At 39.6% G+C, this 27958-nt stretch overlaps 2 protein-coding genes and 1 pseudogene across 2 annotated transcripts; 2 read left to right on the plus strand and 1 right to left on the minus strand.

Annotated features, from left to right (window-relative positions):
- RAB2B (RAB2B, member RAS oncogene family) lies at positions 1 to 14562 on the minus strand. Its single transcript, XM_010990173.3, has 8 exons — positions 14209 to 14562; positions 13902 to 13973; positions 11417 to 11484; positions 6521 to 6603; positions 6211 to 6303; positions 3116 to 3227; positions 2453 to 2521; positions 1 to 1661 (listed from the first exon to the last, which is right to left on the minus strand). Exons 1-8 carry the CDS (start codon positions 14252 to 14254, stop codon positions 1554 to 1556), a joined length of 651 nt encoding a protein of 216 aa, XP_010988475.1. The 5' UTR covers positions 14255 to 14562; the 3' UTR covers positions 1 to 1553.
- TOX4 (TOX high mobility group box family member 4) lies at positions 14538 to 27914 on the plus strand. Its single transcript, XM_010990171.3, has 9 exons — positions 14538 to 14659; positions 14865 to 14933; positions 21168 to 21410; positions 22296 to 22556; positions 22872 to 23102; positions 24408 to 24488; positions 24859 to 25602; positions 26572 to 26735; positions 27398 to 27914. Exons 1-9 carry the CDS (start codon positions 14654 to 14656, stop codon positions 27456 to 27458), a joined length of 1860 nt encoding a protein of 619 aa, XP_010988473.1. The 5' UTR covers positions 14538 to 14653; the 3' UTR covers positions 27459 to 27914.
- LOC105097612 (large ribosomal subunit protein eL39-like) lies at positions 18075 to 19348 on the plus strand (annotated as a pseudogene).
- Positions 27915 to 27958: the final 44 nt, after the last annotated feature.

Genomic DNA, 27958 nt, shown 5'->3' on the forward strand with positions numbered 1-27958 from the left:
TTGAATACATGCATATATTTAATAATGAAACAATTCATCAACAACCAAAAAAGATGAGAAAAACTCACGAGACCTCAGCGCTGTGGAAGAGAATGGGACATCAGGGCAAAATGATGCGGCAACTCACCCAGGAAGCTGCATAATGAGTGAAGCAAAGGCAAATTGGACTAGGATAGTATCATATGCTCTTGAAAAGGAGAATGGCTGGAGAAGTACCCACTTATTTGACTGCTCGGAAGCAGGCAGCCTTCCTGTATGCCACATGGAATGGAGGCAAAGAGCCAGGGAAGGGAGAGACAGGAGAGGGAGAAGAGCAATGTAGAATCCAGGGTAAGCAGGTGGAAGAGACTGAGATAGAATTACAGACAGATGTGTCTAAGGCCTTTTGTTTCCTCTGCAGCCTAAAATAAAACTGTCCCCAGTCTTTAAGTGTGTCAGTCAAATTCAGTGATCACATGTGTAGCACTAGGCACTGTGAGGGAATGGTGGAGGAAGGGGTTTTCAAAAGTGGAGGGATAACATGGTTCCTGCCCTCAAGGAGCTTACAACCTATATGGGGAGACAGGTTCCACACACAAAGCAACTATAAAACATATTTACAAAGTAACATAAATACAAATAAATATACACATGAATAAACAACAGGTGAAAGCTACGGGATACTGTGCAATAATTGTGCAGAAGTCCCTAGGTCAGTCAAAGGAGGCTTTCTGAAGGGGAAAAATGTGGACTTTGGGTATAATGTTAGTGGAGAGTAGGGCATGTGCAAAGGCAGAGAAGTGGAAGCAAGTATGTCATGTCCAGTAAGCAGACTGGCTTGATTACAGCACAAAGTCAAAATAGGTCTCATTAAGAAGTGAGTGTGAAGAAACAGGAGGAGTCTATTTGGTGAAAGACACTGACTACTATGTTAGGTCTGGTCCCTAAAACAAAATGAACAGGGAAAGATATTTTCTGTAGGTAATGACAGCAAGTGGCCACAGGTTGAGGAGCAACTCCAATGGTCTCAAAAGTTCTGTAGTTACTCTAAGACAGAGAAACTAGCAATGGGGTGGTGGAGAAGTATTCAGCATCCTTGAGCAGTTCAAGGAGAAGGAACTGCCTTCAACAACTCTTACGAAATGGCAAGTGAAAACGCTTAATGAAATCCACAGACAGAGGATCTCTGGTCCAAAGGCCAGCCAGATCCCAATAATCTCAAGTGCTCAAGCAGAATGTCCTAGACCTTTGTTACTAATTCTTGGTGGGGAGTAGATTGTGTATGTTTATAAAAGAATTTATTTTTGAACTACCGTGACAATCAGCTTTGATCCTAACATTTTAGAAATTAAAATAGGAGAACGAGAAGAGCCCTAATCTATAGGGAATGCTCACGTCCCTGAAGAAGGACAGGTCAGTAAGGGCCCAAATTCTCCCCTGGTCTTTAAGTGGAAAGGCAAAACGTCACACCTTGAAAAGAGGCTTTTCTCAGCCAAAGCAAGTAAGACCTCTTTCTTTAAGCCTATTGATCTGAAGCTGTTCCAGGAAGGAAAAAAAGAGTCCAGGCCAGATGTTCAGCAGCAGCCAGAGTCGGCCCCGATGTCACGAGAGTTCCGCTGGGAGGCACTGGGTCCCACTGATGTTGAAATACACTGCTGGGGGCCAATCTTGATGCCATTTGCCTGTAAAAGAAAAGAGGCAATAGTTCCCATCTCAGTGCGAAAGTAAATGGGAGAAAGGAGAGGGATAAAAGGAAAAATCGTTAATTACACTTTCTAACAGCAGACATGGCCTTGGCAGGTAACCATGTGGCCTAGTCAGACTGTTGTGGGACAGTAACCTATGACAGTAAAGATGAGATGACTTGGGGGCGGAGGGGTTATAGCTCAGTGGTAGAGTGCATGCTTAGCATGCACAAGGTCCTGGGTTCAATTCCCAGTACCTCCATTAAAAAAAAAAAAGACATGCTAGCCAGCTGTGGTACTGAAGATCACTGGAAGTGGCTTTTGTGCCCATTTTATAGTGACTGTTATACTTCAGTTTCAAAGCTGCGTGCAGAATCAGGATGTGATTAGGGAAGAGTAGGAGAGGCAAAAGAGAAGGAGCAGCATATTAGCATATAATTCTCTTTTTTGGCCCCAAAATGTGCTTTATAGAAATGGCCATGCTGAGTAATTAAGAATCACACCTTCTCCATGCTCTGAAATAGTAAAAAACTGATGTTGAGAAGAAAACTTCCCACACATATAAGCCTTTTGGATCACCAACTAATAATCTCTTTCAGCATTCTGGGTCTCAAACTTGAGCAAAAACAGAAAATGATGACAGGTTTCTGTGTACCTACATTAAAAAACCAAGTATGACTTGCTTCAAATAGTATGATGTTAGACAGGAAATGCTTACACTCTAGGGAGCTTCCTGTCCTGTTTAAGATAAAGCAAAGTGAACTGTCCGCCCCCTCAGGCTTTCTCACCTCATTGTGGACATCAAATAAACCCTGCTGGATCTTCCTATATATTTCTTTGGCTGTGTTAATGAAGGCCTAAAGGAGACAGGAATCACGGTATTAGGCTCAAGTTTAGGTAGAGAAATTAGGAAAGGAGAATACAAATATTATTCCTATTTCTAAGGTGAATTAGGAACCAGTAGAAAAATGGAGCAAAAATACAGAAGGTCCCCCAAAGGCCCAGTAAAAGCCACTGAGAGTAGTTTCAAAAAGAAAAAAGGTATTATGTGGTATTTTGGTACTGACACAAGATGTACCTAGAATTCCTAGGTTGGCACCCTCCGCAGATAAAACATGCTCTTTTCTCAGTTAGTTACTGAAGATATAGTTAACATCAGGTTTAGGAATGACTACAGTAGAACCCACTAGATGCTCCAACTAAAATGACTCACAAGTAACAGCAGTGTCAATCCATACTTGCCAATTAACATAACCCGATACAAAAGTAAAACCTTAGGAATCAAAGAAAAAAGAAATTGAACAATTACCTTAAAGGGAGACATATGGTCACTATGACCATAAGACATCCTTTCCTTACCCATGTCTTACAGGGGAAGAGAATTCTGAATAAAAGGACCAAGATACGGCATGATCTCTGAAAAGCTTTCCCTACTCTTTTGGAAATAGTACCTCTTCAACATTGCAGGCTGTTTTGGCTGAAGTTTCCATGAATATGAGTCCATGTTCCCGAGCAAAGGCCTCTCCCTCTTCTCTCTTCACGTCCCTACGGGACTCTAAGTCACTGCAAGAGATTAAATGGCGAGAAAACTAAAAAAAGGATCCAAGTGAAAGAAGAAACACTTGCTCTAAAAGAATTCCATAGCTGTTTCAACTGCCAGTTAATCCATAAGGAATGTAGATCCTGTATGATGCTCTCTTGTATAAGGTTACTGATTTCCATGGCCTCTTGGAAAATCTTCAGATCAGATTCTTGCCAGCTGCTGCATGGTTGAGGCTAATACCTTACTCTATGACAGAGAAAAAAGGGTTTATAAAAGGTTAGGCAAGCCCCATAGTAACTCAAGGCGTATGCCCTATGCTTCTTTTTTGAGTGAGATCCAGTTAAAGCAAAGGAAAGAAGAGGAAAGGGAAATTTCAGTTGTTGGGAAGTAGAAAAGTCATAGATTTCCCATCTCATAGTGGTAAGTGTCTTCCTCTTTCCTGGAGGCAATCCACAAGAAGAGAGAGAGCCAGGAATAAGGAGAACACAGTCGCCTTAACTCTCACTAGTCTCATTATTAATGTGTATAATAAATAGCAGCCTGCCACCAGGGAAAAGAAGGATTCAGAGAAAATGATATAGATAAAATTATGTGATGGGAGAATAGGAAGATAGAGCCAGTTTTTCACCATGGGAAAAAAAATCAAGGAGTAAGTCCATTAAAGAACAACAAAACTACAAAATGTATATGTATTATTCATCAGCTGTGTGACGACCAGGGAAGAACTATCCCTCCAAATGGCAACACTCCCAAGTTTGTACCTCTGGCCCAGATGCTCCTCTAAGCTCCAGATCCGTTTGTCCATTTGTCTATTCCTCATTTCCTTTTTGATGTGTAAAAGGCACCTTAGACGTACATGAAAATGGAATGTGATATTTTCCCCCAACCTGATTCTGTCCCAGGCTTCCACACCTCCATAATTGGCACAAGACAAAAGCCAAGACATTAACACCTTTTCCTCCTTTACTCTGAATGCCTAATCCATCCCAAAGGGAGGTACTTCCAAAATAGGCCTTAAAAATCATCCTTTTCTCTCTCTCCAGTGTCATCAACCTAGTCCAATCCACCACTCTCTCACTTGGACTACTGCAGCCGAGATCCACTTCAACACTTGCTCCCCTCCAGGGTGATCCTCTAAAATCTGATCAAGTGACTTCTCTGCTTAAAACTCTTGAATGCTTCCTACTGCGTTAACAATAAAACCCAAACTCCCCACTCAGGCCTGCAAGTGCTAGGAGCTCTGGCCCCTGCTTTCCTTTCCAACCTCCTCCTGCAACATTCCCCTTTGATTCAGTCCAACCATACCAGGTTTCTTTCAACATTATAAACTTGTCAAGCTTCTTCCCAGTTCAAGGCTTTCAGAGTTTGTCCCCGCTACTTGATAGCTTTTTTTTAAAAAAGTCTGCCCACTGAACTCTTGCCCTTCCTTCAGACTGCAGCTTAAATATCACTACATCAAACACAGGTACCCTGCTACTCTCTTTGATAGTGCCCCTTTTTTCCTTCGCTGCATTTATCACAATTTGTAATCAGATACAGATCATTTTGTATTTACTATCTACGTCCCCACTAGATTGTCCATGGGAGTGAGGGTATGACTTTGTTTTCACCCTGCTCACTCAGGGTCTGGCACAGTGTCTAGGACATAATAGGTTTTCCATAAATTGGTTGAATCAGTAAATGAGTACATGTAATCTGTGGTCACAGTTCTCAAACAAGGCATGACTACAAACTCACAAGGGTGCTCCGGGTTACCTTAAATATTCAAGGGAAACAGCAACCCTCAACATCAGAACACAACATGAATTACAAGCTTTAATACAGATGGCAGTGTCAACATCAGATTATGACAGATTCCATTCAACATTTGCACATCTTTGTGAAGCCGAGTTTTTGGCAGTTGCTGTGACAAGGAGCACAAAAATCAATTTGGAATAGAAAGGAGAATGGAAGCGTCCAATCGTGATTCCCAGGTTTGAGAAGCTGTGCTGTGCTCGACAGGCTTACACAGGTCATCAATGACTAACTGTGGCTATTGAAGAATGAAATAAAAAATTCTTTTTCTTTTAATTTGTGCTTTTCATTTTTCAGTTACTAAGTTGTTATGACAAAACACTTGTTACACTGTTTACATCTAACTATTTAATACCAAAACAGGTAGGTATGTCTTTTGGCTTATGGCTGCCATAGAAAATTTTCTGAGAATAACAAATGTTGGTGAGGCTGTGGGGAAACTGGAACCCTTGTCATCACTGGTAGTAATATTAGGATGGTGCAGCCGCTACGGAAAATAGCACGGTGGCACCTCAAAAAATTTAACACCCAATTACTGTAAGATCCAGCAATTCCACTTTTAAGTATATATCCCAAAAAATTGAAAGCAAGGACCCAAAGAGATATCTGTACGCTCATGTTGACAGCAGCATTACTCACAATAGCCAAAAGAAGCAACCCAAGTGTCCATCAATGGATGAATAAACAAAATGTGGTAAGTACATACAATGGGTTACTATCCAGCCTCAAAAAGGAAGGAAATTCTGACACATGCTACGGCGTGGATAAACCTTGAGGACATTATGCCAAAAGAAATAAGCCAGTAACAAAACACAAAGATTGAATGATTCCACTTATGAGAGGTTCCTAGCGTAGTCAATTTCCAGAGACAGAAAGTAAATGTTGGTTGCTACCGGCTGGTGGGATGGGGAACGTGGAGTTAGTGTTTACAGGAACAGAATTTCAGTTTGGGGGGATGAAAAAGTTCTGGAGATGGATGGTGGTGATGGTTGCAGAAGAATGTAAATATACTTAATGCCACAGAACTGTACATTTAAAAATGGTTAAAATGGTAAATTTTATGTTACATACGTTTTACCACAATAATTTTTTTTTAACTGAGACACTAAATGTACCTAAACTAAAAAAGTTTGGGGCTCAAGTGATTCAATGTCCTTAGGTTACCTAGATGATCCCTAACACTTATTACTTATACAAATAATATTTTACCTCTTATTCCCAATCAGCATGATAACCATGTTGGAGCTAGAGTGCTGCCGGGCATCCTCTAACCAGGAGGTCAGGTGGTTGAAGGTTTCACGCCTACAGCAGAGAAGTTTAGAAAGTGGGTCAGAGGTCTATTTCAAAATGTCAACATAATTTCAAATGTATGGGAAGAGGGGGAAGTCACACGTGTAAAGAAAAATATTATAGAGGTCACTCCTCTTTAGTATTCTTACCAGAATCAGTAGACAGAAAAGAAAACGATTTTGACACCATGGGGAAGAGTCTCCCTCTCACCCCTCCAGCTCTGACTCACCTTGTAATGTCATACACCAGCAGCGCTCCCGCCGCTCCCCTGTAGTAGGAACGGGTGATGGAACGGAAGGATTCCTGCCCAGCCTTTCCCGTCAACATGGCAACAAAAAAACCCCAACAAAACCAGGTTATTTCCAGAGGGCTGACTTGATCACTTAACATAAAGGACTTAATTTTTAAAAAGAACTTCTATTAAGAAAAGAGAATTAGGGAAAGGAAGCCTGACTGCCCAGGGAAAGTCCAGGTGGGAAATCAATTATTTTAATGGGGCTGCAATTGATATTTTGGGTGGGTCAATTCTTCCTGTGAGACTGTCCATCAAACTGCTGAATGCATTGGCATCCCTAGCTCCCTGTGACTAAGTGTCAGTAGCATTCCCAGTCAGTGCGACAATCAAAGACACCCCATGCATTTCCCAATATCCCCTAGGAGACAACTGGAAATAGGACTAAAAACTCAAGAGTATATTCAATCCCACACAATGTCAAACATATCACATTAACCCTTTTTTTCTGTTTCTATTCCTTTATCTATAAAAAGAAAAATTATCTTAGAATTCCTAACACAAGTTTCATTCCAATGGATCAATGTAGAAAATTAGATAAAAAGCACTTGAATTGGGCATATGCTAGTTAAACTTTAGAGTTCCACTAATAAAGGCAGGACTACACTCAAGATGTCCCTTGCTGGGATCTTGTCATGGCGAATAGGAGTAAGGAACAGGGAAAAGAAGCCCAGGGACCAGGACAGAGCTTTCTTTAAAAAAAAAAAAAAAAATCATCCAACTATTCACACTCTAATCTCATTTCCAACTGGGGCCAAGATATTAAGTTTTATTTATAACTGAGAGATTTATTGATGCCCCCCTTATACTAGATGCTTTTGCTTTCTTGATGGAATAGGTTTTGGGGTTTTTTTCCTTAGAGGAAGCAAAAGCATCTAAATATGAATACCCTGGGCATTGAATCTATCCTATTAGAAAAGTTATCACATTCTTGAAATTGTTTATCCTCATATCACTTCATAAAAGTTAGGAAGGAATACCACTGTTCATAACTTAAAGATAGGAAAACTAAGATGTGGACATGGGAAAATAAATAGCTTTCTCATAGTACGGTGACAGTAATAGTGATGGTACTAATGACCATACAGATGGAAAAAATGAGGCTCAAAGTGTAACTTCAGTAACTGGCCAAAAGTTATAAAGTCTATAAAATGCTGAATCCATAATTAAACTTAGCAGTCTAGTACCTTGTAGCACAAAAGTTTGCTTTCTCAGCCACTGAGTTGTAAATCTAAACCCAAGTTTGAGTGTGAGAAGAGTGTCCCGGCACACGAATTCTAAGGTAACTTTTACAACAATACAAGAATCTCTTAGTATAAGCATCATAAAAGCTTTTAATGAGTTGCATACCTGTTAGAACATCAAAATCCAAAAATAATTCTAAAGAACTTTGTTGGTCACATTAAAAATACTTTAAGGTTTAAAATATGCCTTTTCCCTCCCAGAGCTCATGTAAATTTCACTTATTCCCTAATAGTTTTACACCTTAAATTGTCAGATTCCTGTTTTGCTTTTATCTTACTTTTTCTCCTCTTCTGCTATAGTTGAAAGCCCCCTCCTTCCTCGTGGCCTTCTAGGAACTAAAAAAGGTCTGAAGGAGTCCTGGGTGATGGCTGAATCAGAAGGCAGCATTTAACTTTAGCAGCAGCAAACAGTGGACCATCAGAAAACGCTTTTTTTTTTAAACTTCGTTTTTTTAAACATTTTATTTTTTATGTTTTATTTCTTTATTACTGTATTATTTAATTATTTTGTCTTGGCAGTGGCAGAGGGAGAAGTAATTAGGTTTATTTATTTTTAGAGGAGGTACTGGGGATAGAACCCAGGACCTCATGCATGCAAAGCAGGCACTCTACCACTTGAGCTATATCCTCCTCCCAGAAAATGCTTTTTAAAACCAAACCACTATACTTCCTCATCTCATTCAGTTTCTGAACCTAAGTTTGTGAGCCAATAAGCTAGAAAGAGTGAGCAGTTCAATTTGGGTTGGTCTGCACCAGTCTGAGGTATCTCTGTCCACCCTCAGAGGAAAAAAAAAAAAATCTGAAGCAGCAAAGAATTAATACAGAGGTTTGATAAAGAGAATTAACAGCTTTCTAATTTCTCCCAAGTGGAAGCATCACATTATATACAGTTTCAAGATACATAGAGTATCTATTCCTACAAAGTCAGATAGGCTCATTTCCTAAGAATCAAAATGCATTCCAAAGTAAAATACAAATGAATTTGGGATTATTTAATCAATATTTTATATTAGTCACAGTACAATGCCTCTTCATTTAGCATGGTTACTTGGGCAACTACACATAGAGAATGAACAAAGAGAAAAAGTAATATGAGTAACCTATAATGAAAAAGAATATGAAAATCAATATATGTATGTATATGTATGAACTATTATGCTGTATACCAGAAATTGACACAACATTGTAAACTGACTATACTTCAATTAAAAAAAAGTAATACAGTTTCCTAAATCCTTATCAATAACCAAAACAGGGACAACAAAAAATTTTGGATAACCTGATATCTTTAAAAATACTCTTTATGGCAATCCCTAAACATTTTCAAATAAGTAGGAAGCCCTAGTACACTGAAACCTAGTATCTTTCTATGATGCAACAAAGTTTAGTCTTATTTAAAAACAATTATTAAAAGGAAGCCGAAAAGAACTAGGCCAACTGCATCACAAGTGACTATCAGGCCATGTGATTCTTGAGCATCCTGTCAACAGAGCAGTGGCTCTCAATTTTCTTATTTTATGATCCACCGTGTCTCCTATTACCACTTCAGGAAAAAAGAAAAAGCCAGCAAGCCAACAATTAGACACTCTCATGACCATGACCATGACCATACCACTAACTGGTAGCTACTAGACATAGAATACCAAACTTGTGGTTGCCAAGGGGGCAGGGGGTGGGAAGGGACAGACTGGGATTTCAAAATTTGTGGATACTGACAGGCATATGCAGAATAGATAAACAAGATTACACTGTATAGCACAGGGAAATATATACAAGATCTTGTGGTAGCTCACAGAGAAAAAAAAAATGTGACAATGAATATATGTATATTCATGCATAACTCAAAAATTGTGCTCTACACTGGAATTTGACACAACATTGTAAAATGACTATAACTCAATAAAAATAAATAAATAAAAATAAAAATAAAAAGACAGGATGTAACTTGTACCAGGTTTGATACCTATGGGCTTCACTCTTTTCACCTCCTCAGAATTTGTCCTGTGGCCTCTTTAGGGGCCAAATCTACCTTTCTGGGAAATAAAAACCCTGGGGATAATAAGAGGAGAGTTGTAATACCAACTTGTGTTAATAGTGACAAAGAATCCCTGGGCCCCAACAATAAAAGAAGGGAATGAAGTAGCAGCTGTTTAAGAAATATATGAACTTAACCTTGGCAACAGATATAGAGAAATATACCTCCTCGGCTTTACTGGGAAGAAAAGGCTAGAAACGAAACTGGACAGAAGAAGCAAGTTTAGAAGTTTATGAGGTATCCGGCTAGTGCTACCACTATCAGAGATGTGAAGTCTATGTTCTACAATTAGGGCAAGCCAATATAGTGAGATGAAGAATCTGATCAGGGGGTCAAAAGATTATTAAAATGCTTGCAAATACAACGAAATCATCCTAGTTAAAAGCAATTGATCGATGAGTGCATTCAAAAGTGGTAACAACCTTGGGGACCACCAGAAAAGGACCCCCTACAAAATAGGGCCTAGAATAGCAAAGAACTACTTTTAAGACAGAAACCTGCATGTCTTGAGGTGGGGAAGGAGGGAAAAGGGAAGCAAAAAAGGAAAAATCACTTGTGCACTGGTTGTAGATATAAGGGCTTCAGCTTTAAGTTCTGAGAAGAAATAGAATCAAATAAGAAGTGAACAAAAATAGGAAGAGATTTTAGCTGCATATCAGGAACTATGTGTTAGCTCCCTTCTACTTAAAATAGACTAGGATATTATTTCCCTTGGGGAAAAGAAAGGTAAAAACCAAGTGAAATAATGCATCTGAAAGCAATTTTTCCGGATGAAGGAAAATTACACTAAGTCAAACTAAATTTTGGCAGTACTACATTTGTCAGTTTTCAAGTATGTATAACTTTTGACCCAGATTTTCCAATTCTGGGCAGGTATTCCACAGAAAATCTCAAAAAGGTGTAGTAGATAAGAATGTTCAGTGAAACTCTGCAATGGTGAAAAATTGGAAATGACCTAAATTTCCATGAAGGGGAGGATGGTTAAATAAGTTATGGTACAATCTGTGATTCTGTGCAATGGTTAAAAGGGATGAAGTAGATGTATATGTATTGAGGTGGAAAAGCTTCCAACCATAGAGATTACTAAAGAAAAAAACCTAAGTCACACAGCTAGGTCTACTTTACCATGATTCTAACATGTAAAAACTAACAAAAACAAAACCAGTACCATATATTTGTATATGTTTACATTTATGCATCTAAATACAGAGAAAAAGTCTGAAAGCATAAACACAGAATTGTTAATAGTGGTTTAGTCTGGTAAAGCAGAAACCAAAATTGAAAGGAAGAAGAGGTTTACGTGTGTAAAGGGGCCATTCACTTTTAACTCTATATACTTAGATGGTTTACTTTTATTATTTTTTTGACTAGAACAAACTCACATAAATTACTTGGGTAGTTTAAAACAAAAATAAAAAGGTATGGCATTCCACCCCCTCCCATCTCATCTCCATCATTAGTCCCACCACCCTCAGAGCCCTTGGCCCCTTCAATGGCCTTTTCTGTTATATTTGGATCTTAGTCAAGGACTGAAGAATTTTTGTCTTCTCTCACCGTATCCCAGATTTGTAGTTTGATTTGTTTTCCATCAATGTTGACCATACGTGCCCCAAACTCCACACCTGTCAGTTAAGACCAAGAGAAAGAATGTGATTCCATGAACAACAGCATGTTGAGTGAGAGGTTCATGCTTTTCCTCAACGTGCTAATGATTCATCCTGTCTGCGCTCAGTGCCACTAAGCCCATTACAGCTGCCTATTTTCTCCAATTAATTTTGTGTTTCTTGAAGTTTTATTTAATCTTTTAGAGTTAAAAACTACGTTTTAGGTGATTATGATCTCAGGACTATAACCAAAAAGCAGATATGGGGCTAAAACTACTTAAAAAGTCAAATAGAAAAGGTGAATACCTTTTTAAACAATATTATTTAATGCTTAAATCTGACTAGGTAATGTTTAATTCTGTAACTGTTTAAAAAAACTTCGAAAAATTCGGAAAATATTTCCTATTATTTTTCTCAGTCACTCTCCAGTCCTTTCTATGAAACAACATTTGTTTCTTGCAATTCTACAATTTTTGTTTGAGAAAAGCGCCTATCTAAGAAATAGGTTCTAGAGAATGAAATATTTCAGACCCCCAGTAATTACCAGAGTTCACCAGAATACAGCCTTCCTCATAGGAATATGGAAATAGTCAGTCTGAATAAAGGTTTTGATTTACCTGGACTTCATCTTCTTTCAAGGTAATGTCAGGACAAAACTTAAAAATCAAAGGTCACTCACATTAAAAATACTTGGTCATAAGTCAGACAATGTCCCCTATTGTCTACTTTTATACAGTACTTGACTCCAGGAATTCTGATTTCCAAGTAAGAAAGAGCACTAATCTGGTTTCTGCTGAAGGACAGAAATGTGCCTGTTCAGTGGCCCCACGCACAATATCCAGAATTTCTCTCAACTCAAAGGTTCTACAGTCAATAAGACAGATTTAAAAAAGGATTGTTTCTTACTACTTGACACAGTTTCATCAAGAATAGTGATTGTTACTGAAAAAAATCATTGATTTTTTTTTTCTTTCTGGACAACAGGAATGGAATTTCAATGGGGAATAACTAAAAAATAAAACTTTTGTCTCCTTTTATGCAACTTCTTCTAGTTATGCATTTGGTGAGCCTTATATATTACACAGATTTTCTAACCAACTGCTTTGTTTATCTTGGTATAGAAGAATGAATTCAGAAACAAAACCTGTATTGGACTCTGGGGAAAACATGATTGATTACTTTATTCCTCTGCTTTAAAACTTGTCATTTGCTCCCACTACCTTCAGGTGTTTCAAAACTCCATCCCTAAGTTCTCTAGCCTTATTCCTTGCCACTGTCCACTTTAAACTCCATGCTCCAGCCATATTAAATTACTTCCAGTTTCCCAAAGGTAGTCTGATCTCTGTCATTCCTGAACCTTTGCCCATGTTATTTCCTCTTGCTCTGGTCATTTTTCCCTCATCTCTACAACCCCTCTGCCTGGCTAACTCTTGCTCATTCCTCCATTTTCAGCCTTTCCTGATAGAGGTGGCAGCCTCTTCTTTCCTTTTGCAATAGGAATTTACTTGTCAGTATCTGCTCCCAGCCCCACCTCCTACACTGGACTTCCAATGTAGGCGCAGTGTTTGCCTTGTTAAGCACTGTATCAAGAGCATCTCGCAGTGTGGCTGTTCACTTGATATTCATTTGCAAAAATAATTTCCTGTCGATACTATCCTCTAAATCCTTTTCTAACCCCATTAGTTACTTGGCTTTAAATATATCCTTTGGGAGCAGTAGTACCTTCAGATTTCCATAAGGTGGGATTTGAAAGAGGCAATACAATAAGAACTAGTGATTTTATTCAGAAACATCTGCAGGGCAAGAAAACTAGTTTCACATATATATTCTTTATTTGGGCTGGGATTATGAAGATTATGAGGCAGGGGTTGCTAAAGCCTCAGCAGGCCGTGCCTTACCACAAATGTGTGAAAGATGTTTATACTTTCTAGGATCACCAGTGTGTTTGTAGAACTCTATTATGCTCTTCTCTTTAAAAAACGTTATTAGTTTCATCTACCTCTAGTTTGGGATAATTCTTCAATTTGCTTCTTCCTCTCCAACACACACAAAAATGGATATTATGATTGCTTTGAAAAATATGTGCGGTTCGCACTAATTTGCCGCAAAGCAAGGTGAGCTTTTGAATAAGTAGTTAACGCTTTGATGGGGTTTTTCATAAACATACCAATGGCATTTGGGGAAGAAAATCCCTACGACAACTAATCCATACCTCACGCTCATCTCTAAATCTACAGTTACCTTTCAATTTACTCCCCATTACACTCCTCCCTATCTATCAGGATGTGATTAGTCACTCTTCACTTAACATAACTTTGAACTAGTTCAAAAGTGGGGAGAGGTAACTTTGTACTTCGAACACTAAAGGCTGCTAACTTTCCACTTTAGCCAGTAAAGTTTCATACTCTATTCTGGGACAGATATATGTACTTTACCTATTGTGAGGTCGTGGACAGGCTGGAACCGCTTGTCTGTAAACTGCAGGAGGAGACATGACTTCCCCACACCTGAAAGAGGAGGACCCGCGATCTAGGAGTCACGCGACCCGGGAACAGCCCCGTGTTGGGGTGTCCGGGACTGGGGAAGGGGAGCCCCGAGCCCCGCCCCCGGCCGCCCGCCCTGCCCCGCCCCCGCCAGCTCTTCACTTAATCGCCCAGCCCACTAACTGAGCCCCGCCCCCATGGCCCGATTTGGGAGATTCGGATCCCCGCCACAGTCTGAGGGCTGTCGCCCGCGGGTTACCTGTATCCCCGATGATGATGTACTTGAAGAGATAAGCATAAGTCATGGTCCCGTTTCCTCTGGATTCCGGGTCCGCCCGATTTCCACAGCCACTTACCTCCGGTCCCTCTAGCCACTCAATCTATCGACCTCCGGCCCCTCTAGCCCAGATCACGTCTCTATTGCTCTCCCCCGAAATCCTCTTTCTGTGTGAGCGACGGTAATATCAAGACATCACCTCCAGGGACGCCTCTCACACTTCTACATGCCATTATCCCGCCAAGCACCAGGGGGCGATAGCTAGGTTTTCAGTCCTCTCGGCCTTCCCGACAACAGCCGCACGGCGCTCCTTCCAATCAGCGGAGAGCGACGCACGTCCTTGCGGAAATGACGGCAGTTCCGAGTCCTGTGGGGGCGGTGGGATCGATGAGGGCACTGAGGCCGTGGTAGTAGCCGTTGTGTGAAGATGGAGGTAGGATCCTGAGCGCTGAGAAGGCTGGAGAGAGTGCGGCCGAGGGGATAAAGCAGAGACGGGAAGCCGGGCGGCGAGGCGGCTGACGGGAGGGGGGAGAGAGCGGGCTTTGGGGAGTGTTGTCATAATGTCGGGGTCAGAATCCGTCGCTCCGAGCTAACTCCCTGCTTCTAACTTATACCCGCGGCTTTCTTTTGGTTTCCAGTTTCCCGGAGGAAATGACAATTACCTGACGATCACAGGGCCCTCGCATCCCTTCCTGTCAGGGGCCGAGGTGAGCACGAGCTGCCGACGCTACGGGGGGTGGGGGGCGAGAGGCATTGGTCGGGGAGGGTGGTGGGGAGGAGAGCGCGGGCGCCGGGGATCGGGGGCTGAGAACCTGGGGCGGCGGTTGATGTTTGGAGAAAAGTGTCAGCTGTTTCCGGAGCCTGTGAGGACTATGGGGGAGGCCCGGGAAGCTGCTGTCATCCGGAAAGCAGGACGTTGAAAAGAGCGAGCCTATTTCAGAGTGATTCTGGATTGGAATACAGAGTGGGATTGTCTCCTTTCTTGGGGGAGAAATAACTGCAACAATCTTGGGGGATCTCGGTAGGGAGAAAATGTTTCCGCCGAAGAAATTGGGGTGAGTGGAGTTTACCTAGCAGGGGTTAACCGTGGACATGTGTTCATTCTTGAAATGTACTCTGTTGAAAGGGTCTTTGTTTCACTTAAATTTCCTTCTCAGTGTTGGTTTGTTTTTTTTTTAGGTTAATAGTTATGATTACTTACATGGTGTTACCTTGTTTTGCTAGTGACAGGATGAAAGGAAATAGCTGCCAGAAAACTTGAAGGGAGTTGAGTAGAACATATGTTTCTCTTTGCCAGTGACTCAGTTTGGGCAGGTTACTTCACTTCTGTGTGTCACAGTTTCCCCAGCTGTTAAATGGCTGTAATAATAGTTTCTTACGATGTTGTTAGGTAGAATTAATGGTCATGGTGAGGTCCCTTAGTATTCCTGGAGAACTTTTGGTTGAAATATTGTCATAATATAAATATGTATTATTTGTTTAGGCAAGGTAAAAGGGAAAGATGGAACAGACAAAAAGAAATTTCTTGGTCTTTGAGAAACTGTGAAGTCTTGAACTTTTACTGTCTTTTGAAGATTTTGATTTTTTCCAAACATGGTGTAAAAGTTTTTTTGTATTAATAATTCTCAATTAAAAATCTTTTAAAATATATTTTTATTGAAGTATAGTCAGTTTATCATGTGTCAGTTTCTAGTGTACAGCACAATACTTCAGTCATAGTCATGTATTCATTTTCATATTCTTTTTCAGCATGGGTTACTACAAGGTATTGAATATAGTTCCCTGTGCTATACAGTATAAACTTGTTGTTTAAGAATTCTCAATTGTTGTTGAATGAGCTTATCCTATAATAAACCTTGATGTTTTCCTGGATGAGAATTAGATGGGCTAGGGGCATTTGCTAGTTTTTAAACTTCTTTGTTGCTATTACTATTTATTATCATTCTCCTAAGTAGGGGAAAGTGTGACTCAAATGAGCAGCAAATTTAGAAACAATATAAAACTAAAATTTATTTAATGCTTTGCAGTCTCATTGCTAGTTTCTTGTGAGTGATATCTCCATGGTTTGATTTCATTATTTAGAGTGTTGTAAATTTCACATTGGCCTCATCAAGAAACTTTCTAGGTTTGAGTCTATCCTTGGTTTTTGCTTTTATGACTTTAAGAAATTTAGGGAAAAAAACTATTTTGCTAAGAAGCTCATAACTAAATTTTAGCGGCTTCCTTTACCCTAAGGCTGTATCATTGTTAACATTTCTCCTCATTATAACTTTTCACCTTTCCTTCTCTTTTTAAAAAAAACAAAACTTTTAATTGGTTTGTGCTTTTTGTTTTTCTGGTCTTAATGTGGGCCACGCCAAATATACCTTAGAAATAGGTAAAGATAATATTAAAAAATTTTCTTTTAGAAGAAGAGTAATTTGTAGAGTTTTCTTGCAAGGAAAAGAAATGTCCACAAAAGTGCTACCCATAAGAAAATTCAAATTAAGAATTCTTTTTCATCAAAAGACATCATTAAGAACTTAAATAGGCACTTCACAGACTGGGGAAAGATATTGTAATGCATATTTCTGACTCAGAATATATCAAATACTTCTGCAGAGTGAAATAAAGAATCCAGTTTTAAAACGAGGAAAAGATTTGAACTTGCACTTCATTAAAGAGGGTATCCCAATTTCCATTAGGCGTATAAAAAAGTGTCATCATCACTCACCAGTTAAAAATCATAATGAAATACTATTGCACACCCACCAGAAAGGTGAAAATTAAAAAGACTGACAATTCCAAGAGTTGGTGAGGTTGTAGATAACTCAGTCATTGCTGGTAAGAGTGCAAACTGATCCAACCACTTTGGAGAACTAGCAGTATATACTAAAGATAAACATATATTTTACCCTGTGAGCTGGTAATTTCACTCCTTGATATATGCATAACAGAAATGAGTGCATATATTAATCAAAAACATGTATGTTCACAGCAACTTTATATAGATAAACACTGGAAGCAACCCAAATGTCTATAAATTGGTACATTTGTAGAAAAGGATACTACACAGCAATGAAAAAAGGATGAACTACTAATAAATGCAGCATGGGTGATCTCAAAGATATATTGTTGAGTAAAACAAGCCAGACAAAAAAGAATAGACACTGTATGAGTTCGTTTTTTTTTAATGAAGATCAAGAATAGACAACACTAAACTATGGTGATAGAAATCAGAATAGTGGTACCTGATTGGAAGGGAGGGCGTATTGACTAGGAAGGAGCATGAGAAAATCTCTTAGAATGATGGAAATGTTCTGTATCTTTATCTGGGTGGTAGTTAATTGAGTGTTTACATATATAAAAATTCATTGAGCAGCATGTGAAATTTGTGTACTTTACATAAGTTATAACTCAGTAAAATAAGAAGTAATGATCATTGTTAAAGAGTAGGTATCCAGAGAGGAAGGCTTAGCAGTTATCACATCATTGCCTGAGATAAGAAAGCTCTATAATCCTAAGTGAATTTAATCTTTCTGTTTCTCATTCAGATTGGCTCTTAAATAATGATCATTGTGCTTTGAGCACTGGAGAAATAAGTCATAAAGATACCTATCCTTAATTAGGAAAAGTATTTATAACTTTAGAATCAATTAATGATTTCAGGCTGAATAGTTAAAATTTTCTCTACTATGTCAGCTTTTAAGAAAAATTAAATTATTTTAATAACCCATAGTTCCAGTGTATTGTTGAGTAAGTAGGTGTTGGATTAAAATAAATTTCTTTAAAATGAATAATCTACACAGGAAACTATTTAAAGAAATGCTGGCTCTCTCTTCTCTTCTCCGCCATCCTATGTGCGCTTGAGTTTGGTCCTCGCCATGTCTTCTCACAAGACTTTCAGGATCAAGTGATTCCTGGCCAAGAAACAAAAGCAGAATCATCCCATTCCCCAATGGATTCGAATGAAAACTGGTAATAAAATCAGGTACAACTCCAAGAGAAGACAGTGGAGAAGAACCAAGCTGGGTCTATAAGGAGCCGCACATGAGGTGGCGCACATATTTATGCTGTGTCAAGTTCTGCATCTTACCATATCACTCTGAAGATAGTGCTGTTGCATGAACAGCTGGATATGTTTGGGAATATGGGGTTTCTCTTTGTGGCCATGTCTGTGCTCTGTTGCTTTTGCTCAGTCATAAATATGTGAGACCTTTTGTTGAAAAAAAAAAAAAGAAAAAAAGAAATGCTGAATTGTATGTTTTGATATGGAAGAATGTGAAAAGGTGGGAAAATGGTATTTTTTATTTCTTTGCTCTCTCAATAGCCAAGCATCCTTGTTTATAAAATAATTCCCAAACTGCTTCCTCCCTAAACAAGGCCCAGGAATTAAACAGAGAAGGAAACGAGCACCTAGGGAGAAGGTAGCAGCAGCATCTTCCCACTTTCTCCCTTTGTGTTGAAATCCTTTATTTTTACTTTAATAGTTGCTATAGTTTTACCTTTATTTTATATTTGACAGTCTAGAGTATGATTTAGTTATGTAGTAAATTCACTAAAACAACTTTAGATACTAATTACTGAATTTTACCCGTAATCTTACAGATCGTTTGTGGTGGTAAAAGATTTAGAGTGAATCTCTATTCTAGCATGTGATTTACTCTTCTGTATTCTTGAGCATTGCCATTATTTTACTCTTCTTTTTTAAAGGAAGAAACAAATAAATAAAAGAAACCTCCCCCCAAAACACCATTAAAGCCACAGATACTAAATAACAAAGCTGTTTCCACATTCCAGAGGGTGGTACATAGAAAGAATGCCTTGTTAATTCAATACAATGGAATCTCTGCTTGTCTGGCTTTTTAGTGTAGTCCAGGAGAGCACTCCACATGGTTTATGAGGGCTAGTCCTTTTGTAGAACACTGGTCTTTTGTTTTGGATATGAATTTTTATTTGTCAGTTCTCATTAACGAGTAGTATCATTTTCATATCTCAGCAGATTTGCTTATTTATGTGTTGTGGTAAGCAGAAAAGGATAGGCGTCTTTTGCTTTACCAAAGCAACCTGTGTATTTTTTTAAAAACTGGAAACCACTATTATGCAACTGTTAATCTAGTGCAGTAAATGTTTCCCTGATCCTTTTTCCTGTCCCTGTCACTTTGTTTGCATGAGAATTTGGTAAAAACGTTTGTACTATCTTCCTGAAAAATGTCCATATGAACTTAAACTGAAATTTCAGAAAGTGTCATGGGCCTGGAGTTAAGAACTTCCACACAGTAACAAAAATTATGAGTTTTGTACTGAGAAAAAATTCAGTTTTAGGGGAGAGTTTTAGTTTTTCCTCAGAAATTGTCTGCCCCTATGCCCCTAATGCTCCTCTCATGTTATATCCCAAATTTTTACCATGCTAAGTGACATAGTAAGGCTTTTGGAGGAGGAAAATACAGAAGTGAAGCTATATACATATCTTTTTGTCTTCTAGCAAACTTTTTTATGTTTTCAATGTGATTCAAAGAAATAGGGCATTTCACAGATGTACTTTTTTCCCCCCTAGTTTTACTGGTTGCAACTATTCTTTCTAGCAAAATTAAAAATAGTTATATTAGTGAGATCCCTTTCTGGGTCTGGAAAAATCTTGAGGAACTTGTTGACTTTGAATCAATTGACATTTACTGTGCCATAGGACAGGTTGATAGAATTTAATCTTTCTAAGATAGCAACAATCTATGATGGTTGGGGCAAGTGGCAACTTAATAATAATTAGGATATTATCACTAATAACAGTGGTTAATAACCATTATTAAGCAATTATATATGGCCATATCAGGCCATGTGATAAGTTTTTGTGTACTAAATCCCATTAATCCTCATAACCATATAAGGAGATGACCAATACAACTCCCATTTTATAGATGAGGAAGACCCATTCAAGGTCATATAGTAAGTCCAGAGATGGGATTTGAACCCAGATCTCTCTGATACCAAAATCTCTTGCTATTATTAATGCTCAATTGCTGCAGATGCTGCCATTTTAGTTTTTGGTGTCAAAGGAACCATAGCATTTAGTATATCGTAGGCCAGATATTGGTCTGGTAGCTCCATGAAGGGTGGCCTCATTCAGAATAGAAAGAGTAGGTTATAATTGTAGTTGGACTCAGAGGAAGGGATTGGGTCTTCCAGCTGGAGTAATCTTCTTTTCTTGGAGAAAGGCTTCTTCAGACCAAGGCTAGGAAAGTGTTTGTGAACTGTTAAAGAACCAGTTTGTCTTCTGGCTATGTCTCTTATGAAGGTTTTTCTCCTCACTGTTATCCTTGTCTTGGCATTGCTGGTTTTTCCCAAAATCTTGTACAAATGGGAATTTCATTTGTCGTTAGCATCATGATTTCTAAAATGGAGAAGAGGTAGGAAACTCTTAAGTGTATTTATTTTAGAGGGGCATAAGATTCCCACGAAAGTACCTTTTAGGATCTGCTTCAAAGGAACATAAAACAATAGTCAAAGTATAATTGTCTAGTTAACATTGTGTTTCTGTGGTCTTAATAGTTTAGATGTAATAATTATAAAATAACTGCTATTAGAATCTTTAGAGATTTTAAGCATCACGGCTAAGCAGGTGCTGGGTCCTTACTAAGGGTGCTGAAAGAATCATTCATTAGACCAATGGGCTAAATAGTTTAGGGCAACCAAGATGGTAAAGGTAGAAAAGGGATAAAAGAATTGAGAACTGGTTGATTGGATACAAGATTGGCAGCCTTGTATGTGCCTTATGACCAAGGGTATGAGGAAGTAAGGAGATGTATTTATAAAATTAAATAGGTCCTAACAAATTGATAACAAAAATGAGATAGTGGCTGAAAAGAGGTACACTGAGAATCTCCAGTATTCAGCCATGTTCTACACTTAGCAGTATGCGGTTCCTCCTCTTCTCACTAATTCTTTTTCCCTTTTTCCCCCTACAGACGTTCCATACACCAAGCTTGGGTGATGAGGAATTTGAAATCCCACCTATCTCCTTGGATTCTGATCCCTCACTGGCTGTCTCAGATGTGGTTGGCCACTTTGATGACCTGGCAGACCCTTCCTCCTCTCAGGATGGCAGCTTCTCAGCCCAGTATGGGGTCCAGACATTGGACATGCCAGTGGGCATGACCCATGGCTTGATGGAGCAGGGCGGGGGGCTCCTGAGTGGGGGCTTGACCATGGTAAGGGGCAAGACATTATCAGGCTTACCCAAGCTCATGGGCATAGTGTTAGGGGAGACAAAAGTGACTCTCTAGTCCTTGCTACACTTAGGTATTACTTATTTCTCATTCTTGTGGCTAAAGGCTCATCAACAAAAACCTCAGTTCCTCTGAATAAATCATATTTATCATCTAAATCAATTTTACTTGAAAAAAATGTTTTAAAATTGTAAAATGACCAGTGTTAACCTTGAAGTGAAAATGATTTGTTGGGATTTTTTTTTGTTTGTTATTTTCCCTACTATTATGATTTTCACATCCTAGCATTTAAATGGGAGTATAATAACTCGCATGTTGAGGGGTGTATTCAAAAAACTGTCTGAACCGAAAGTATTAATTGTGGATTGGTATGTGTTACAAATCAGCATATTGGGCTTCCAGCACATCTCCTCAGGGGCACACCTTCACACACTGTACTTGATGCCAGACATCTCTAACAGCGGCCTTATTTACCTGATTCCCTGGGTATTGCAACTTTTTAACAGCCGTTAATTTTAGGAGGGTACAAGAGGGAAGTTTTTCTTTACCCTGTGTGTCATCACTACCTCCAGGTTACTGAATAATTTACTTGCTCTTTAAATTAACTTGTCCAAAATTAAATTTTCTCTGATTATTTTTAGTTATTTTGGAGTAGGCCTTTGAGTACAAAGTGACTTTTTACTAATTTCTGTACTTTATTAAAGAGCTTAATATGTTTTATATGTACACAAAGTAGTTGATGTTTGTTTAAACAGTGATACACTCTGGATAAGCAGGGGGTTTATAAACTGTCCTGAATTCAGGGGGTAGGGTGGAGAATGGTGTTTTTTATATTTCGTGTTTAATTAGCCCTTCTGCTTCTCTCAGGACTTGGATCATTCTATAGGAACTCAGTATAGTGCCAATCCACCTGTTACAATTGATGTACCAATGACAGACATGACATCTGGATTGATGGGGCATAGCCAGCTGACCACCATTGATCAGTCAGAACTGAGTTCTCAACTTGGTTTGAGCTTAGGGGGTGGCACCATCCTGCCACCTGCCCAGTCACCTGAAGATCGGCTTTCAACCACCCCTTCACCTACTAGTTCACTTCATGAGGATGGTGTTGAGGAATTCCGGAGGGTGAGGCATTCCCTGCCAAAATCAAATCTGCCATGGTATCCTGTGATTAAACTCGACATACAGATCCTACTGAGTATTCTTTACTTCTGCCCTGCCATCTTCCCTGCTTTTTTCTGGGCATGGGGTCCTGCCTCTCGATTTACATTTATAATGCTCCTTCCAATCCCCACTCTTACTGGTCCTCATGTCTTAACCATTTTTAGCATTTCTGAAAATTCCATTCATGTGAGTAGTTTCCCCTATAAAAGTCCTTTTCTTACAGTTCTTCAGACATACTTCCCTTCTTGTAATTCTCTCTTTTTTTCTCCCCAACAGCAACTTCCCAGCCAGAAGACAGTTGTGGTGGAAGCAGGGAAAAAGCAGAAGGCCCCAAAGAAGAGAAAAAAGAAAGATCCTAATGAACCTCAAAAACCAGTTTCAGCATATGCTTTATTCTTTCGTGATACACAGGCCGCCATCAAGGGACAGAATCCCAATGCCACTTTTGGAGAGGTTTCAAAAATTGTGGCTTCCATGTGGGACAGTCTTGGAGAGGAACAAAAACAGGTGAGGAAAATAATGAGGAATTAGTACTTTCTTACGTGTTCTTATTTAATATCAGCTCTTTTAGTGGCATTCAAGATCATACTTTGTCTTATACGTTGCAGCTATACACTGAATCCAGAATACCCATCTTAAAAAGTATTAATTAGTAATTATTATAAAAACACTGAATCTAACTCTTCTAAGCCTTACTTTTTTTTTTCTATCTGTAAAATCAGGCTGTTCTTTGGTAAGCTGCATGCTCTAGCTAACTTTAAAATCTACAGCCAAGGTTGGATTTAGGATTTGCTTTAGGGTTTTCTCATTGGCTTCATATAGACTTGAAAACTATAGTTAATCTCACTAAATTTAATCTGGATTAAACAAATAAATGAAAGTTGTCATACTACATAAATATAAATTACAGTTGAAATTGAAGATGGCTATAGTTAATCATTACCCTAGACGCCTCAGGTCTTAGGTCAAAGTAAATCTGCTACTTAGTAATTAACACAAAATGTTGAATTTATTATAGATAATTTGTTATCAGTTATCTATTGCTGTTTAATAAAGTCAACACAAATTTAATGGCTTAAGACAGCAGCAGTTTATTATTTCTTATGATTCTGTGAATTGGTTGGGTGGTTTTACTGGTCTTCTTGCATGGACTCGTTCCTGCAGTTATACTCAAAAGATGGCTGGTATGGCTGGTCTAGATGACCTTGCTCCCATGTCTGGCAGTTTTGGTGCTACCTGTTGGCTGAGATGCCCTGGTTCTCTTCATGTGGTCTCTCATCCTCCAAATAGGCTAGACTGGCTTCTTTACAGTATGGCATACTTAGAGGAGTGTTCCAAGAGAACAAAAATAGGTGCCCCCACGTTCTCTCTGTGTCAGTGCATTCTAATGGCTAAAGTAATTCACAGACTAGGAAGTGGAAATAAGTTGTAGCTGTTGATAGAAGACTAGGTATGCAGCACAGGAGGAAATCTCGTGGCCATTACTGTGGACAGTTTACTGCATTCCTTAAGGAAGAGTATACTGGTTAGACAGAATCCCAAGCTAAGCAGACTGCTGATCTTATAGTTCTGGGGTTAGCTTTAGAAGTGTAGTTATTCTGCAAGCTTGTTGATTCGTTGGCTTTCAGATAGATGGCACTGGAAAGTCTGCCATGGTGGCTGTCTTGTTTACTAGCTTTCAGAAATGCATTCAACTAAGAAGAGTTGTCAGTATGTAAACTGAGATTAATTGTCTTTTATTGATGAATAAATAATATTAACAGTCTTTTCCAGGAGTGTGAGGACTTTCTAAGCAGTCTCTCTTTCATGCAGGTGTATAAGAGGAAAACTGAAGCTGCCAAGAAAGAGTATCTGAAGGCTCTGGCTGCTTATAAAGACAATCAAGAGTGTCAGGTAAGAGGGTTATGGTAGGTGGATATTTAAACCCATAAAAATTTTTTGAGCTGTTTATTAGCAATTTTAAGAAGTAATTACCACCAAAAACCATGGAACCTATTAATTAATACTGTGTAGTATTCAAAGCTTATAAGTATATAATAGGTTTCTCATTGTTTCCATCATAAACTTTGCCAAACAATCTATCTATCTGGGTTTATTTCCATTGTTTACTTTAGCCAGGTAGTTCTTTCTCTTTCTCCTCTCTCCTCCCCATGCCTCCCCCAGTGTGTGATGTATCTTTTCTTAGGAGGTGATTATGAGTGAATATGTCCTGGGAAGAGAATAGATCTCCCAATTACTTTTTTTTTTTTTGGTCTTCTTTTAGGCCACTGTGGAAACAGTGGAATTGGATCCAGCGCCACCATCACAGACTCCCTCTCCACCTCCTGTGGCTACTGCAGACCCAGCATCTCCAGCACCAGCCTCAACAGAGCCCCCTGCCCTATCTCCTTCCATTGTTGTTAACTCCACTCTCTCATCCTATGTGGCAAACCAGGCGTCTTCTGGGGCTGGGGGTCAGCCCAATATCACCAAGTTGATTATTACCAAACAGATGTTGCCCTCTTCTATTACCATGTCTCAAGGAGGGATGGTTACTGTTATCCCAGCCACAGTAGTGACCTCCCGGGGGATCCAGCTAGGCCAGACCAGCACAGCCACCATCCAGCCCAGTCAGCAAGCCCAGATTGTCACTCGGTCAGTGTTGCAGGCGGCAGCAGCAGCAGCAGCGTCTATGCAGCTGCCTCCACCCCGGCTACAGCCCCCTCCATTGCAACAGATGCCTCAGCCCCCCACTCAGCAGCAAGTGACCATTCTGCAGCAGCCTCCTCCTCTCCAGGCCATGCAGCAGCCTCCACCTCAGAAGTTTCGAATCAATTTACAGCAACAGCCACCTCCACTGCAGGTCAAAATAGTGCCTCCACCCACCCTGAAAATGCAGACGACCTTAGTTCCACCAGCTGTAGAAAGCAGTCCTGAGCGGCCTATGAACAGCAGCCCTGATGCCCACACAGTGGAGGAAACCTCTCCTGAGACAATCTGTGAGATGATCACAGACGTGGTTCCTGAGGTGAGCCTCTCTTTTCAAGTATTTCGTTTAGACCAGTGAAAATGTATGAGCATTTTCAGTTCATCTAATAAAAGCTAGGGTTGCTACTAGCATTTAATGTCTGGCAGCCAGGAGTATGAAACACTCTAGAGGACTGTTCCCTACTACTGACTTGGCCCACCCAAGATACTTTGTAGTGTTCTTGGTGAGAAACATTAAGAGGGCCTCCTATCCCAATGTGCTCCTTAACTAATCAGAATACAGTAGTTCATCTAGAGAAGATACAGCCTAAGCATGGAGTTATTTCTCAGAGATGTCCGCGCAAGGATCCAAAGCTTTGGAGATAAATCCTTCCATTTCTCCCAAACCCTGACTGCTTGGCTTGATGTTTGAAGTAAGGAGATGGGTAGGGGATATAGGTAGAAAAATTCATTTGGTTCGTATCATTGACCCTAGTTTTAACATGTACATGACCAGTAATCATTTTAAAATACGGGTTTGTGACTCTAACTCCACAATTAATGAAGCAATCATTTTAAAGAAAAATAAACAAACCCCACCCAGCAAAATCAGGAAACTTTGAATCTCCCAAGTTTTTTCTCCCCTTTTTCTAATGGCACCACATTTTATCTTCTCTTAGCCCCTCTAATCTTTGTTGAGGTGACTCAACCTCGACTCATATTCTACATTTGATATTATCGGAGGAATATTACTCAAATGTGGGACAAAGTCAGTGATGGTAAAATTAAAATACTAGTATTATGGCCAGCATTCCTTTGGGAAGAATAGTCTTCTTATCAGTCTGCATGACAAAACTCTGAAGCGGGATATAGAGGAGGAGACCAAGAACTCACCTTCATTTGGAAACTTTACCCTCATCTGTGAGGGATTGTAACGTCTGTTGCTCCACTGGACCCCGAAGTTAATTTGACTAGCTGGCCAGCTAGCTAGGTAGCAGTCTGATCCGTCTTTGGTGCTTTCTTCCCGTAGGTTGAGTCTCCTTCTCAAATGGATGTTGAATTGGTGAGTGGGTCTCCTGTGACACTCTCACCCCAGCCTCGATGTGTGAGGTCCGGCTGTGAGAACCCTCCCGTCGTGAGTAAGGACTGGGACAATGAGTACTGCAGCAATGAGTGCGTGGTGAAGCACTGCAGGTGAGCTTACAGTTCCCCGTATAATTCAGGTGTGGCTGAATTAACTGTGTTGGAAAACACAGTAACTCTGAAAATATCAGTATCACCTTACCTTAGGTAGAGTAGGTTGCTATATATGTCTGACTGTACAGGTTACTGGAAGTTTCCCTGCTTAAAAAGAGCTTACGTTTGCCACATAAAGATGACATAATTAGCAGTTACATACTTTTCAGTTACCACACTACCTCTGTGTATGCTCTTTAAAAATCTGATGACGTATTAAGCCACTGGTGACTGTAAATATTAGCTTATCTCCTTTGTGCAAATCAGACCACTTTGGGAATTTAAATTTGAGAAGGAATGGGTAAGTGGTAGGTAGCACAGTAAGGTGCTAAGTGTGGGAGGAAAGGAAAGAAGTTCTGAAGATTTTGTCCATCTCCCCAAGTTTTCCTGGAATGTACTTATATCAATGAAACAAGGCACTGGTATTTCCTATCTCAAATCCTCTTAAGTAAATTAGGACTGCTTATACCTCTGTCTTTTAAACCCATTGCCCTTATATTCCTCTTGAGTAATACCATCTTGCCTTGATGGCTACAGGAAATTATGTCAACCTATTTTATAGTTTAAAAAGAATATCTAGGCTGTAATTCTAAGTTTGTGTGTATCTTTTTCTCTCTTAGGGATGTCTTCTTGGCCTGGGTAGCCTCTAGAAATTCAAACACAGTGGTGTTTGTGAAATAGTCCTTCCTGTTCTCCAAGCCAGTGAAGACTCATCTGCTGGGGACATGTCCACCAAGCCTGTTGGTGAAAGACAAGTTGGGCTTCTGGTAGTGCCTGATCTCTGGATGGTCCTTCATGCTTCTCCCCTTCTCTCTCTCTCCATCAGGGGCCAGGCTGTGGAGTAGGGCCATCAAGTTTGCTGTAATTTGGGATTGCTTTTTACTTTCAAGTACAAATACCAGTGATAACAGAGGAAGTTGGTGAAGGGAATATGGACAAACAGAACATAGGGGTGGTGGTCGGGGGTAGGGGGTTGTTTGAGGAAACTTGTTGGTATAATTGTCACAGGACTTGCCTGAAAGATTATTAAAATGATAGGACAGTACTTACCTTTGAGCCTAGGAGAAAACACCACTGTGTGTATCTGTTTTAAAGCGGCTAAAAGGTTGCATTAAAAGTTACCTCTTAAACAGGAAACTACTACTATCACATCAGTCCATCTTTGAGAACAAAGATTTCCA

This window comes from Camelus dromedarius, chromosome 5 (assembly GCF_036321535.1).
Source record: "Camelus dromedarius isolate mCamDro1 chromosome 5, mCamDro1.pat, whole genome shotgun sequence".
NCBI lineage: Eukaryota > Metazoa > Chordata > Mammalia > Artiodactyla > Camelidae > Camelus > Camelus dromedarius.

What these genes read in the sequence shown, in the direction of transcription:
- RAB2B (XM_010990173.3), bottom strand. Translation starts at nt 14,254, where the DNA reads ATGACTTATGCTTATCTCTTCAAGTACATCATCATCGGGGATACAG. An exon ending in AACTACAAATCTGGGATACG is followed by an intron (nt 6,604 to 11,416) that starts GTGAGAGAAGAC and finishes TTGACGGGAAAG; the next exon opens with GCTGGGCAGGAATCCTTCCG. An exon ending in CAGCCTGCAATGTTGAAGAG is followed by an intron (nt 2,522 to 3,115) that starts GTACTATTTCCA and finishes TGTCTCCTTTAG; the next exon opens with GCCTTCATTAACACAGCCAA.
- TOX4 (XM_010990171.3), top strand. An exon ending in TGAGTGGGGGCTTGACCATG is followed by an intron (nt 21,411 to 22,295) that starts GTAAGGGGCAAG and finishes TGCTTCTCTCAG; the next exon opens with GACTTGGATCATTCTATAGG. An exon ending in TCACAGACGTGGTTCCTGAG is followed by an intron (nt 25,603 to 26,571) that starts GTGAGCCTCTCT and finishes TTCTTCCCGTAG; the next exon opens with GTTGAGTCTCCTTCTCAAAT.